This window comes from Solanum dulcamara, chromosome 4 (genome assembly GCF_947179165.1).
Source record: "Solanum dulcamara chromosome 4, daSolDulc1.2, whole genome shotgun sequence".
Lineage (NCBI taxonomy): Eukaryota > Viridiplantae > Streptophyta > Magnoliopsida > Solanales > Solanaceae > Solanum > Solanum dulcamara.
This window is the reverse complement of record NC_077240.1, coordinates 561,241-576,736: the sequence shown is the minus strand read 5'-3', so window position 1 is coordinate 576,736 and position 15,496 is coordinate 561,241. Positions and strand designations below refer to the sequence as shown.

General features: G+C 34.2%; 1 protein-coding gene across 2 annotated transcripts; it reads left to right on the top strand.

Annotated features, from left to right (window-relative positions):
- Nucleotides 1-3,837: 3,837 nt before the first annotated feature.
- On the top strand, nucleotides 3,838-13,353 carry LOC129885275 (alanine--tRNA ligase, chloroplastic/mitochondrial). 2 transcript variants are annotated; one of them, XM_055959491.1, is made up of 13 exons: nucleotides 3,838-4,021; nucleotides 5,064-5,180; nucleotides 5,280-5,482; nucleotides 6,822-7,000; nucleotides 7,916-7,994; nucleotides 8,684-8,818; nucleotides 8,955-9,104; nucleotides 9,340-9,450; nucleotides 9,553-10,470; nucleotides 10,682-10,954; nucleotides 11,219-11,428; nucleotides 12,057-12,214; nucleotides 12,609-13,353. In XM_055959491.1, exons 1-13 carry the CDS (start codon nucleotides 3,910-3,912, stop codon nucleotides 12,934-12,936), a joined length of 2,973 nt encoding a protein of 990 aa, XP_055815466.1. In that variant the 5' UTR covers nucleotides 3,838-3,909; the 3' UTR covers nucleotides 12,937-13,353. The 2 variants fall into 2 exon arrangements, with proteins under 2 accessions (XP_055815466.1, XP_055815467.1); XM_055959492.1 differs by lacking the exon at nucleotides 12,609-13,353 and having other exon boundaries at nucleotides 11,229-11,428; nucleotides 12,057-12,193.
- The last annotated feature ends 2,143 nt before the right edge of the window (nucleotides 13,354-15,496 follow it).

Sequence of the window (15,496 nt, the reverse complement as noted above, 5' to 3'; positions counted from 1 at the left end):
GGTAAAGCCATATTTGAAGCTTATGTGTTCAAATTATTTTGCCTTTTTCAATCTGATAAGTTTTAAGTTAATAATTTATAAATAAATATTTATTGAATTTCTTAAGACATATAAAATTTAAAATTTGAATCAAAATTACAAATTTATTTAAACCCGCAAAGGAGCTAATTATTAATTTCAATCAAACTTATATCTCAAAGAATAGTTCCGCACCTGACATCAGTTTGTTAGCCGTCACATGAAGTCAACAAAACCTCACCATAAAAAAAAAATTATTAAAAAGAAGTGTTGTGAGTGTCGATTGGTAAAAGTCGTATTCGTATAGTTGAAACAGAAATACAATAAGTCGCAAAAAAGAAATCATATATATGTGATAGTGTGAAATGTTGACTAGTGCTCTAGGAAAAGACAATTTTGCAAATGACTTTTGATAAGATACATTTTTTTCAAAGCCTATGGTAGGACAATTTATTTTCATTTCTTCACATACAAATAATATATCGTTACGTTATTGGAAAAGAAAATTATACTACCTCCGTCTTGAGGAATTTAGTTTGACTGATCATAAAATTTAAAAATAAGTATTAAAATATATCTAAATTATCTTATTTTTTTTAGTTTTATATTCAAATTATTGAAAGTGTGAGTTTCATACCCAAATTATTATTTATTAATTTGAGAAACATACTAAGTGGTGTGTGTAATATACTCTCTCTACTCTCTTTGTTTTTTGAAAAATACTTGTCACATGACATTCCACATGGATAAAATATTTTACCTTAACAAAAATTAAATAAATTATTAATATTAATTAAAAGTTAAAGACTTAAGTATTTTAATTCCCAAAAAAGAAATTATTTTTTAAAAAATAAAATTTAAAATATTTTTCTCATCCACTCCTCCACCTCCCCGGTAATCCCCATCCCTTTATTTTTTAAAATTTCTTATATAAATCTTTTTTGAAAAAATTCATATTTCACCCCCTCCTCTATTCCTTCCTAAAAAAATAAAATTATACTCACTCCATCTAACCTTCCACTCTTAATTTATTTTTATATTTTTTTCGTTTTGAGCTAGATATGTACATATAACTTTAGAAAAATATTTTTTCTACTTGCGTACTAAATATAACAGAAATAAAAATTATATTTTTAAAAAAGTCTTGCGGCAAGTAAAAAATACTTTCCTCAAATCATATCTAAAGCAAAATGAGAAATTTTTTTGGAAGCGGAGGGTTAGGTGGGTCGGGGTAATTTTTTTTTTTTAAAAAAATAATATCTAAAATATTATTTGAAGGGGGGGATGAAGTAAGAATTTTTTTTTAAAAAAATTATAAAAGAAATTTAAAATTTAAAATTAAAACTAAATAATTTGGGGGGGGGGTTGTATAGTGAGAGAAAGTGGTGGGTGGAATAAGAAAAATATTTATATTTTAACTTCTAATAAATTATTTAATTGTTGTCAAGATGGAATGTTTTGTCCATGTGGAGTGTGATGTGACAATTTTTTAAAAATGAAAGAGAGAATGTAGTGCACACACCATGATGAGAGTGAAATAAAAGAGAGAAGTGTGTTTTTCAAACTAATAAGTGATAGTTTAGGTATGAAACTCATACTCACAATAGTTTAGGTATGAAACACTAGGGGAAAATGAGGTAAAAGGGATCTTTGAGAGTGGAATGAACGATAGGAGATTTCTATTTCTTTTTTTTCTTTTGTTATAAATATTTAATTAGAGGTTAATTATGAAAACATGAGGTTGAATTAGAATATTTAAAAGTTTAGGATAAAAATTAAAAGATCAAAAACTTTTAATAAAACCCTAAATTTCATTCATTTACTCCATTTTTTAAACTTCTGTTCTCCATTTCCCTCCTCTCTTCTCTTCTCTTCTCTTTTCTTCATTTTTTTAAACGTCGTTCTTCCTTTTTCCTTTAAACTTCTGTTCTCCATTTCCCTCCTCTCTTCTCTTCTGTTTTCTTTTCTCCATTTTTTAAAACGTTCTTCTTCCTTTTTCCTTTCATCTCCTTCTTCCTTAATTTCTTTACCCTTTTTCTTCTCCGTTTTTCCCTTTCTTTTCAAACTTTTTGTGTTTTCATCATCTTCTTCTTCGGATGTTGTCATTCTCATTTTTTTCTTCACTTCGATTTGATTGTGAAAATTATAAAAAAAAAATTGATGAAAAGAGAAGAGAAGAGAAAAGAAAAGAAGAGAAGAGAATAGAAGAGAAGATAAGAGAGGATATGTTGTTTATATAAACAAGAGTTGTTCAAGCAACCAAGAGATGTTGTTTAAACAACGCTAAGTTATTTAGTTCAAACAACAAAAGTTGTTTAAACAACCAAAAATTGTTTAAACAACCAAAAGTTGTTTAGTTCAAACAATCAGAAGATATTTAAACAACTCTAAGTTGTTTAGATATTTTTTATGATTCTTTAGTTAAAACAATGAGAATATTTTAAATATCAGTTAGTTATTTGGATAAATATGAAAATATTTGCTAATTGTTTGGGAGATCGAGATATGAAAACATTTGTTAGTTGTTTAGATAAATGTTTAAACATATGCTAATTGTTTGGAGGTGATGATGACGTGGAGGAGGGGAGGTTGGGGGAGGATGGGGCTGAGGGGGTGGATGAGGAGCAGGGAAAAAAAGAGAGGGGGTATTTTATAAATTAAAAAAACTTGTGGGTTCTTAAAATATGTGTCATTATCACTAATTAATGAAGAGTCCCTTTTACCTAATTTTTAAATCTTGTGTCCTAAATCCTCAAATAGATAACTCAAAAGTCTCTTTTAATTTCAAGCCCCATGAAACTCAAAAAGATGAATAGTTTTTGTGTGTATTTAACACTTATCTCTAAAATTTAAGAAATGAAGACAAATTTTTTAAATTTTGTGATTTTAAACTTGTCGAATAGAATGTTAAAATTGAAAGACTTAGAATAAATTATGTAATAGGGCAAACGTGTGATATGTATTTACAATACACCCAATAGTTTGAAAGAAATACAATTTGTAGCTATAGTTAAGGTCTTGTTGCTATTTTCTCTCTCCCTCGCCTTGCTCCCTCTGCACTCTCGCTCGCTTCTCTCTTCTCTTTTCTCTCTCTGCCATCTCTCCCTCTCCTCTCTCCCTGCCCCCTTTATCTCTCGCCTCTCTCTACCTCTTCTATTTCAATACAAATACAAATGCAAACAATTAATTATACAGAAGTGTCAACTATACAGATCCTCTTTAGTGATACAAAATATAAATACACATGTATTTGCTGATACAATATTGATACAAGTGATAACAATTAATATACAAATACAAAATATTGAACTTGATACAACACTGATACAATTGTATTCGGGTACGAATTTTATTCGTTAATATAATTGATACAAATGATAATAATTAATTATACAAAAGATAATAAGGTTATTTTCGGTAGCCCTCGACTCAAGAAAAAATATTTCAACACATGTCGACAAAAGAATAAAGAGTGTGAAGAAATCATGACAAAATAATATAGAAAATATGTCAAAACATTAAAACTCACCATATAATGAGGTAAAGCTTATGGTTAAAACTTGGGAAATTCTAAATTAAATTAATTTTAAAACAGAGTGTAAAGCTTAAGTAGCAATTTTAAACTATTTGGTCATTTGTCCCCCGATAATTGAGAGTTGAGAGTAGTGTTCATGGGCTTTAATCGGGTGGGGAAGTAGAATGAAGCATTTCCGTTGAAGGCCCAAATCGGGTGTCCTATCGGGTTAGCGGGGGGAGTTGGGAGCCGATAATCAAAGTATAAATAGAGAGAGTATGTGGATATGTGTTAAAGCACACCCACAACTGGCCTTATCTGTGTGGGTGCACTTAACATAACGGCAAATTTGAAACGAAGCACACACACAAGACTCCATGACAAGCCTCAACTTTCCTAAGAATACTAGCCATGGCAGGGCCAAGGACTCTCTACTCCTATTTCCCACTTCACGCTTCCAATCAAAACCTTTTCTTCCCTCTTCAACTGGTATTTTTTTTTCTTTCTAATTAAAGCACTTCGATTTACTTTTGGAGTAGTGATTTTCTACGCTTTCATGGATAGTCGATAGCTATTCTCATATTGTTAAAGTGACTTGCACCATTACTTACGGGGTATAGAGTGGTATCTAAGTATGTATCAATGGAAAGAGTGAGAATTGTAGAAAATCTCTTGGCCTGCACCTCGATTTTCCACCAAGTACCTGTTATTTCCTACCAGCACAAGTATGGTGTTGCTTTTATCTACCAAAACTTAGGCAAATGGCAAGAAATTATTTGTTTTTGGTCTCTGATCGGATTTGAACCTAGTCTCCAATGTTTGCACCTGCTGCATTAACCGCTTGGTCACACCCTCTAGTGCAGAGCTATTTTAGGTTTTGTGGAACAGTAGGACACATGCACTTGGTTCCATCAATTTCTTTGTCTCACCAATGAATATTATGTCTGTAACAATAGGAATACAACTTTTATATTCTAATCAATTAGGCATAATGAAACCAGTTCTTTTGGATACGCTTATATTTGGAAATGCCTCTTGATTCTTCATCGACACTGTTTTGGACAATACTAGTACATCAGGTTTTGGTATCTAAATTTCTAAAATCAAAATCAATCAAGTGAACTTTTAAACTGCAGTTGGTTTAGGCGGTTTTAGAATTCGTAATCCGTCTATAATGGTTAAATATAACTCATGAATTAATCCTTTTGAAACTGATAAACATTTACCCATTTTTCATTTAACAGTTTGTGAATGATTGTTTTTCCATTTTTTTGCTTAAAGACGTTTTTTTGGTTGTGTGCCTGGAATTTGAATTTGAGACCCATATATGTAGGTTACTCAAATAGCTTCAAAAATTGTTTCGAACTCGCAAAGGTTGTCTCCTATGTAACACAACTTGGAATGTTTCTGAAAGAAAAACATATTGAAAGATTTGCCTGATTTGATTGTTCAATCAACCACAGATTTTGGAAAATATTAAAACTTTTTGTTATTCTAACTATTAAATCACCAAGCTGACAATTGAATGCAGGTCATAGGTGTTCTTCAGGTTTGATTGTAAGGACCCAGACCTTAATTTATGCAAGTAGTTTATCCCATGGACGCGCTAGTATAAAGGGACCAAGAGAAATACAGTTTGTCGCAAAAGGTATGTCCACTCTTTTGTTGATAATAAGAATTTCTTTCTCTTGTCAGTTTTCATTTTGCAAAGTACATAAATTTTATAGGACCCTATTTTCACCTTCAGCACAATCTGTGGCTGAGGAACTTGTAGAGGATAAGTTGAGGGATCCCCAGACAAGTGGGGACGCTATACGTCAGCGCTTCCTTGACTTTTATGCTGCAAAAGGTCACAAGGTTCTTCCAAGTGCTTCTCTTGTTCCAGATGATCCGACAGTTCTATTGACAATTGCAGGAATGCTTCAGTTTAAGCCTATATTCCTTGGAAAGGTTCTACATGGGAGTTCCCAAAAACTTTAAATCGTGGTTTACTTCTACTAACATCTAATTGGTGAAAAGCATTCGGGTGAAAATTAAATGTACTTTATCAGCAGTGATGAAATCTATTTCTCCATGTGTGACAATTTTCTAGGCATCTTTCTTTTTCTTTTTATTGAACTTTCTAGACATCAAGCAAAAATGTCTATGACATATTTATGCTTGTATTTAAAGTTCTTTTTTTATCATTACTTGATCCATAAAGTTGTGAATCTCAAGCATTCCAGTTCTTTTTGTTTAATATTTTTTTTTTTGCATAATACATAAATAAACACTCAAACTTGGCCTCAGCTGCAAGTAAGCACTCCAACTTTGAGAGTGCACATCTAGACACCTCAATTTGGTCTCAACTGGCAAGTAACATTCCAACTCGTCCCCACTGTGTCTCGTAGACACCCGCTGACGCAGCACATAATTTTGGAGGTGTCTAGATGATCATTTGTAGGTTGGAGTGTTCAACTAACACAATGGAGACGAGTTGAGGTGTCTAGATATGTATACTCAATGTTTACTTGCCAGCTCAGACCAAGTTTGAGTGTTTGTTTATGTATTATCCCTTTTTTTTCCAGAAGTTTTCTCAAAAGACCTTTTCATTGAAGAAGGTATTTCAGGGCATTTTTCATTGAAAACCCCTTCCCCACTCACAAATCTTCAAGAAAAGGACAGACGTTCCACCAAAGTTTGGAACCTTCTTCTCCAAGAAGTATTTGCAAAAAAAAAAAACGAAACTTTTGCAAAGGTTCTCAAATGTCTTTTAATTCAGAAGGCATTTTTTAAAGCTAAAAGACAGAGAACTAGTAGTGAAATGCATGGAATCACTTGCTGGGTGTGATAAAGGATGCTCTTAAATAGTAAATTGACATCCATATCTTGATTATTCTTTTTCATATTTTCAAGTGTATTATTGCGCTTAAACTGCTTTAAACAGAAAAACTTTCTATTCCATTCATTTCAAACTGAGTGTCGTGTCTGATTTTATGAGGTCAGACTGAACTTTTTGTTGTTATTACCTCTATCACTTTTTTAAAACTTTATTCAAAACAAATGAGAGGAATAATACTCTACATAAAACTATAAATTTTAAAAAACTCTTCATGAAAATATAGATTTTGTATCTTTGTTAGTTGTCTCACCTGGGAAACATAAAAAGTTGTTGATTTCTTACAAACTAAAGATCTGCCAAAATTATGTGATTCTCTTTCCTTATTTACTGTTGGTGCTGATATCAAGCCGATGGAATCATGTGAATACTTCTATTTGACTTTAAGAAATGCTGGTTTACTTTATTCAGGTTCCCAGAGAGGTGCCTAGTGCAGCTACTTCTCAGAAATGCATACGGACAAATGATATTGAGAATGTGGGTCGAACATCCCGACATCAAACATTCTTTGAGATGCTTGGAAATTTTAGTTTTGGAGATTATTTTAAGAAGGAAGCCATTAAGTGGGCATGGGAGCTCTCCACCTCGGAGTACGATAAGTCGTGTTTATGCTGTATCATAATCAGCTACTTTGTGTGCTATTTGATTGAAGTATGATGTTACCATGTATCCAAGTAGTCAGCATATGTTCTGCTTATATGACCCCTTCTCAAGAATGAGAAGATTAGAATGTGATAAATTATAGACAAAAGCATTTAAAACATTGTTATATGATTTCAGGCATATAATTAAGGACAGAAATGAACTTGGCTATTTGTTAACGACTTTGTTTGTTCAAATAGAGACTTTTAACAACCAATTGAAACGTGTCATTATCCTTCATCAGCATATGTGAAATAGAGCGCCTTTCTTATAGAAAAAAGAGTGGCTTTCACAGCAGAGGGCTAACTGTGCAAACACGAGGGTGCACTTTTTTGATTAGCTGCTTAGGCTCTACCTTTTGTGTTCTTATGTGAGTCTAATATATTAATCCATTTAGCAGGCCCAGTTAGGTCAATATGTCTAGCCATTCTAATGGAGTACGTGATAACCACCGGATGTACAAAAGATAAGTGCTACCTCTCATAAATGTCCTGGTTGCCACCTCTAGAACATATAGTCTGCATCTCCAGGAAATACTTCAATAAACCTTTCTATGTTGTGCATTGTGATGAATAAATAACTTCATATAGAAACTGGATCTTTCCTGCATGAGACTCAAATATGAATACAACACACCTTATAAGAGAATGACCAAATATACTCTGGTAGTTACCCTTCTGAATTACTGACCATATAATTATTAAATTTTAAGAGGCAAATTTTCCATCATATCTTTCAACCTTCTTGCTGCTGCATCTTTTAAGAAAACCCAACATTTATATCCATCAATGCAAACATATGCATAGATTTATCAATTTTTGTTCTTTGAAAACAACTGACTGTCAAATAGTCTTTGCCTGCAGATATGGACTCCCAACTGATAGATTATGGATTAGTGTTTACCAAGATGATGATGAAACTTTTGCATTATGGCATGATGAGGTAGGCACTTAAAGATTTGTCTGATGCATTATATCTTTAGTGAAGTGGTAACAATCCTCGTGCAATTAACTACATATGTATGGTAGGGATCTTGTAAATAAATGATGGAGCACGACGTTCCATTTAGACTGAACAGAAGTGTATTTTCGAGTGAAGAGAAGCGTATCAGACAACTAAATACTGTATTTTAGGGTCCTAAAATATGTATACTGTTCGTATTGTGAACTGTGAATGTAGCATCAAGCTTAGATGTGTTTCAAGGCTGAACAGTATGTCTCCCCCATTATGCCTTATGTTCCATGGGGATAACTCAGTTAATGACTTCAAAGAACACTTTCTTTTGGATAAGTTAGGTGAACACAATTTTTGTTCAACTACCTCAGTTTAACTCAAAGAAACCTCTTCTATGTTGGAGTGCATGCTGCCTAGCATCAAGCTTAGATGTGTTTCAAGGCTGAACAGTATGTCTCCCCCATTATGCCTTATGTTGGAGTGCATGCTGCCAAATAGGAGGAGTCCGTTGCAACCAAGTTTTAGGAATAACTTCCTTTTAGTTCAATATTTGATCTTAAATGGAATATCTTTGACCTTATCTTTGTCTTCTACCCTCTAACCTTCAATACTTATAGATAGAACTCTCCTATGAGAACCCAAGCTGCTAACACAGTTATCCTTATTTCATGCTGCAGCTAGGTGTTCCTAAAGAGCGAATAAAAAGACTTGGAGAAGATGACAACTTCTGGACAAGTGGAGTAACTGGTCCCTGCGGTCCATGCTCTGAACTTTATTACGATTTCCATCCTGAGAGGGGAACTTCCAATGTTGTAAGTATGAGACGTTTAACATGCGTAGTTTGCCTTTTCATATTTATTTTCATTTCATGTTCAGGTGAGGTGGTCTCTCAATTTCCTTTCTTTTTTGCCCTTCTGTTTTGCTTTTTTATTGTGGTCTAAATATCAGGATCTTGGAGACGATACAAGATTTATAGAGTTCTACAACCTTGTTTTCATGCAATACAATAAGAAGGATGATGGTTCGCTTGAGCCTTTAAAGCAAAAGAATATAGATACTGGACTTGGTTTAGAGCGTATGGCCAGGATTCTGCAGAAGGTAATCGTGAGACAACAACATTTCTGAATGACTATAGGAACAAATTAGGTATCGGATCTCTCTTTTCTTTTGCTACTGGGTTTTGTGGCAAAGAAAACCTCCCATAGTTTTGGATTTATGATACTTTTACTTAATATAATATATTATTTTCAAGGTAATTAGAATCTACCCCCCTCCCCCAAACCAGCCAACCAAAAAAATCGATTAACATAGAGGTTCTCTTCATTTTTCACAGGTCCCCAACAATTATGAAACCGACTTATTATTTCCCATTATAGAGAAGGCTGCAGAATTGGCAAATGTCTCATATGCTCTTGCGGATGATTCTACAAAAACAAAGCTTAAAGTACGTTGCAACTGAAAAATTGTAATATTTGTACCAGTCTTTTGTTTGTGAACTGATTTACCTTCTAATATGTTGAAAGCCTTCTAATTCTGATCAATCCAGATAATTGGAGATCATATGCGTGCAGTTGTTTATCTGATATCTGATGGTGTCAACCCTTCTAATATTGGGAGGGGATATGTGGTACGTCGCCTCATTAGAAGGGTTGTTCGAACAGGCAGGTTACTTGGTGTGAAGGGAGATGGAATGGATGATATTCAAGGAGCATTTTTACCAATACTTGCCAAAAAAGTGATTGAACTAAGCACTAATATAGATGCTGATGTGAAGACAAGATCATCCCGCATACTTGAGGAATTGAAAAGGGAAGAGCTTCGTTTTGTCTTGACTTTAGAGAGGGGAGAAAAACTTCTTGAACAGATGCTGGCAGATGCATTATTAAATTCTCAGGAAACTGGGACTGCACCCTGTCTGTCGGGCAAAGATGCTTTCATATTGTATGACACCTATGGATTTCCAGTGGAGATAACAAAGGAAGTTGCTGAAGAACGTGGAATCAGTATAGATATGAATAGCTTTGACATAGAAATGGAGAAGCAAAGACAGCTATCTCAGGCAGCACATGATACAGTTAAACTAGCAGTTGAAAATGGTGCAAACCTTGCTGAAGATATCCCTGATACTGAGTTTCTTGGCTACAGTACTCTCCATTCCAAGTCAGTGGTTGAGGGTTTGTTGGTAAATGGAAGTCCTGTAGCACAAGTCTCCAAAGGAAGTGAAGTGGAGATTTTGCTGAACAGGACTCCATTTTATGCCGAGTCGGGAGGCCAAATTGGGGATAACGGTTTTCTATACATGACGGAGGCTGAAAATGAACAGAAAGCAATTGTAGAGATAAAAGATGTCCAAAAATCTATGGGTAATATATTTGTCCACAAAGGTACAATTACAGAAGGTACTATAGAGGTCGGCCGAGAAGTAGAAGCTGCTGTTGATGCAAACTTGAGACAACGGGCTAAGGTATTATGCTGTATGATGTACAAATTGAATGTATATGCATCATATTGAGGAAAGAGGAAAAATTGATGTGAGATTCTGTAGTAGCATGGATTCCTGAATCATCTGTGTTAGCCTCACTATTGCATTTCAATTTTTGTTGATTTTAACCATTTGTCTCCAGAAAAGTTGGTCTAATCGAAGTTTATCTATTGTTATTTTGTTCTTTTTATAGGTTCACCATACAGCTACTCATTTACTTCAATCAGCACTCAAAAGAGTAATCGGTCAGGAAACATCTCAAGCCGGATCAATGGTTGCTTTTGATCGTCTTAGATTTGACTTCAACTTCCATCGACCTCTTCAAGACAAGGAACTCGTAGAAATCGAAGGCTTGATCAACCAATGGATTGGCGATGGCACGATTCTGGAAACAAAAGTCATGTCTTTGACTGATGCAAAAGGAGCTGGGGCCATTGCAATGTTCGGAGAAAAATATGGAGAACAGGTGGGAATCCTTACCATTTTATGTTAAGAATGCTATGATTTATAGAGCAGGAGAGATTCTTCTGGGTGCTATCGTTTTTACTAATTTATGCTATTAAAGCTGATATGGAGTGACCAACAGTCCTTCTCCTCTATGTGTGTGTGAAACTTAGAGATTAAACTATACATCGGTCCATTTTGAGGATTAAGTCTGCTAATGAGATTTTACTATGTATTAAAGTTCAACTTGTTCGATTCATGTCTTTCCTAATGAAAACCTATATAGGTACGTGTAGTCGAGGTTCCTGGCGTATCAATGGAATTATGTGGTGGCACCCATGTCAGCAATACTGCTGAGATACGTGGCTTCAAAATCATATCGGAACAGGGAATTGCATCAGGAATTAGGCGAATTGAAGCTGTTGCCGGAGATGCTTTCATTGAGTATGTCCTTACCAGAGATAATTATATGAAGCAGTTATGCTCCACTCTCAAAGTAAGGTTTCGTGAACATCTTTTCAGTGGAAGATTTCTTCTACATTTTCCTTGTTCAACATGTTATTGGAGATAACATTATGGCTATCTGCAAAATAACTGCAAGTGAATCAAGCAAGGTTTCAAGGAAAATAATTTTGGAGAACAAATATGTGTGGATTTTATTTTTGGATAATATTTGTTGCAACTTCTGTTTTAATTTTCTGAAAATACTTTTTTGTTGTTTCTGGAAAAGTATTTTGATTTGATTTTCGAAACCAAAACACTTGTTTCCATTAAGTTGGTTTTGATTTTTGAAAAGAATGTCTGAAATTTTGCTAAACACTATGGAAGTTACCTGAAAACAAATTGTTTGGTTCTTTCTATGTAAATAAGCCATGTGACCATGAGGTCACGGGTTCAAGCCTTGGAAACAGCCTCTGGCAGAAATGCAAGGTAAGGCTGCGTACAACAGACCCTTGTGGTCGGGCCCTTCCCCGGACCCTGCGCATAGCGGGAGCTTAAGTGCACCGGGCTGCCCTTTTTTATAGTAAAGAAGACACTGCTGTGCATCGAAATTGTCTGGTGGTAACAGCTCTTGTACTTTTGATTAATTTGATGGTATTGAAGTAAAATCATACATTTTGAAGGTAAAAGCGGAAGAAGTAACTGGCAGGGTAGACTCACTTCTGGAAGAACTACGATTGACAAGAAATGAAGTTTCAGCTGCTCGGGCAAAAGCAGCAATCTATAAGGCATCAACACTTACTAGCAGAGCATCTACTATTGGAACTTCAAAAAGTATTAGGTAACCAAATGTTGTTATAACATTGTCCTTGCAAATAAAAGTTTACATTTTAAAGTACCTGTTCATAGGCTTCTTTTTTGTTCCCTTGTTTAACTTGAAAGTGGTACTGTGTAGAGTAATATCTCAAACAAAAGACGCATAAACAAATTTTGCAATTCTAATCCAGTGAAATCAGTACATATATGGGCATGAACTAATTTTTTCTCAATCAGCGATTGGTTCTACTCCATCTCGCATCTCAAAGTCCACTGCCGGTGTGACTTTGGGCTACAACTTACAAAAGAAGTAGATGAAATGTCCTCTGCGGTTTTATCTTTTTGTTTATTTGCTTAATTGTCATCAATAAGTATCAACACTCTAGTTCTTCTAACTTGTTACAATTGATGTTTTCCAGGCTCCTAGTTGAGTCCATGGATGATATTGATGCCGATTCACTCAAGAGTGCTGCAGAATATCTGGTGGATTCGTTGAAGGATCCAGCAGCTGTGGTCCTAGGATCATGTCCAGGAGAAGGAAAGGTTAGCCTTGTTGTTGCTCTAACACCAAGAATTGTTGATCTTGGAATTAAAGCTGGTGAAGTTATAAAGCCTCTAGCTAAATCATGTGGTGGTGGAGGGGGCGGTCGGCCTAATTTCGCTCAGGCAGGTGGGAGGAAACCAGAGAACTTGCTAGGCGCTCTTGAAGAAGCTCGAGAACAGCTTAAAAATCTGCTTGATAAATGAGTTTTCAGTTGGTGAAACAGAACTGAAGTCCTTATGTATCGATCTTTGAAGTAAGTAGCTCCACATACGATGCAAGGCGTCTGCTTCCATCACAACATTTCCACACGCAACTAGTTCAGAGACTCTGTCTCTCTCCTCCTTTCATTTATTCCTTAGTTTTTCTTTTTCTCATTTGTGTGGTTAGAGTTGTAGGCTTGTAGTTGCTCTAGGTAGGAGAGGATGAATTGTTGTAAATGGGATTCTATACAGTATCAACTAATACACTTGGAGAAATAGGGTCTGATCAAGTGAAACTTTATCTTATCTTGTTAATGATTTTACAAAGATTGCTCAAATTGTCATTGTAATAATGATCAATATGGACCCGTATGGAAATTGTTCGCGTTTATCTGTTTATAAAAATTTGTCTCTGCTTTATGTTTGAAAGGTCCACCTGTTTCTCTGCCTGAGCGTAGAGACGGATTCATAATTTGAACTTTATGGATTCGGAATGCCACTGAACTCACTGCTGAAAAAAAATCTCCTAAAAAATAATATCAGATTTGATTCTTTTGCCAATATTCCATCATGATTTCGTGGAGAATATATTATTGTGTTCCATATTCGTATTAGTGATATAAAACATGTGATGCTGGGGTGGTGGCACTAGCCGTTTGAGGCTGGGCAGCAAAGAGAACCTTCTGTGCCAGTGCTTGTACTTCACATAAGAAGCATATATCTGCAACTATTAATGGTTTGTCATGAACACCAGCTAAGCTCAATCTTGAATGTTGCTACAAATCTTAGAACTAGCTATTGTTTGTTTCCACTACCATGTGCCATTATATTGACTACTACATCTATTCAATTTTAGACTTTGCACTCACTCCCTTGACAAATAACAAATGAAGTGCAAATTATATCATAATATTCATATTAATTGGTGTATAGTCTTAATGATTTGTGAAATAAGTAGTTAATGTTAAAGATAAAACATGACAACATATACCCACTCCCTTTATTTTTACTTGTCACATTTGGATCTGACACACCCATTAAAAAAATAATGATTGACATCATTATTTTACCACACCACCTCTATTAATTGATATGAACAAAGGGCAAAATAATAAAAGTAATCAATTCATTAATGATTTCTTAATTACCGTGTAAAAGAGAAAATGTCCATCTAATATGGGACGGAGGGAGTATTATGTTTTGAAAAATAATTTGGAGAATAAGTAATTAATGCTAAGGGTAAAATATGAAAAACAATAATTATCTTTATCTTGATATGTTAAAAATGACAAGTAAATTTTTGGGATACTAGACAAGTAAAAATGAATATAGAGAATATTTTTCACTTGATATGTTAAAATAATAAAGTGAACATGTAATGACCCGTTTGGTCATTTTAAGAATGAGTCATCTCTGTTCCACAAAATACTCTCTCTACAAAAATTTAAATTAGAAATTTGGACTATTCGATAACCATGGTTATTTAATGGAGGGGTGAAATCAGATAACTCATGTAATTAATGGACTGAAGTAATGATATATTTAACATCCTCTACCACTTATCCCATATTTATTAAATTAGAGTTAGTAGGTTTATATCACTTTTAGTAATTAATTAATTAGAAAAGAGAAGAAAAAGAGAAAAGGAACACAACGAAAAAAAAGAAGAAGAAAAAAAAAACCTACCTGCACGTCGAAGCGGCAACACCTTCAAGTAGAGGTGTTCATGGTTCGGTTTGGGTCGGTTATTGATTAAAATCATAACCAAACCAATTTAATCGGTTATTAAATATCTAAAACCATAACCAAACCAAGTAAAATAATAACCACGGGTTTGGTTATTGTCGGTTTGGTTTGGTTTGATTCGGTTATTCGGTTTATGACTAGCCGAGATAATTCAAATATTCTCTCTCTACATTCTTCAAATTCTTATGAAGCTCTTTTTTCCTCACGACCCACAAAGGTTCAAAACAGAAAATGAAACAACTTAAACATTCAGAAAAAAAAGAAAACAACTTAAAATCAATTTAAAATTTGAAAAACTCCTTGCAAACCTTCTCAAAATTTGACAATCTTATACTTGGGGTTGAGGAGTTGAGGTTGCTCTTGAGCCTTCACTGTTAGTCTATGACTGTGAGTCTGTGACTTTGTGAGAAACCAACGTGAGAGGAACAAAAATGTAAAAGGAAAACAGATACTAGGGTTTTAAAGTTTTAACTTTTACTTTATGTTGCTGCCTGCTGCTCAAGTGCTTAGTGCTTATTAGAAATTTAGGATTTAGAATTTAGGATTTAGAATTGGGCTTGAGAGTTGGGCTAATGGGCTTGGATTGTTGGACTTGGACCGCTGTTTAGTGTTTATTAGAATTTATAATTGGGCTTGAGAGTTGGGTTTTGATTGTTGGGCCTTAAAAATAAGTATATTAATATTAAATTAATAATTAAAACGTATAAAATATCTTTAATTATTTATGAAAAACTAATATTATACATATAAATAATTATAAATTTTAAGTATATAATTATCGGTTTGGTTCGGTTATTTATTCGGTTATTTTTTTCTA

What these genes read in the sequence shown, in the direction of transcription:
- LOC129885275 (XM_055959491.1), top strand. Translation starts at nt 3,910, where the DNA reads ATGACAAGCCTCAACTTTCCTAAGAATACTAGCCATGGCAGGGCCAAG. An exon ending in CTACAAAAACAAAGCTTAAA is followed by an intron (nt 9,451 to 9,552) that starts GTACGTTGCAAC and finishes TGATCAATCCAG; the next exon opens with ATAATTGGAGATCATATGCG. An exon ending in AGTTATGCTCCACTCTCAAA is followed by an intron (nt 11,429 to 12,056) that starts GTAAGGTTTCGT and finishes TACATTTTGAAG; the next exon opens with GTAAAAGCGGAAGAAGTAAC.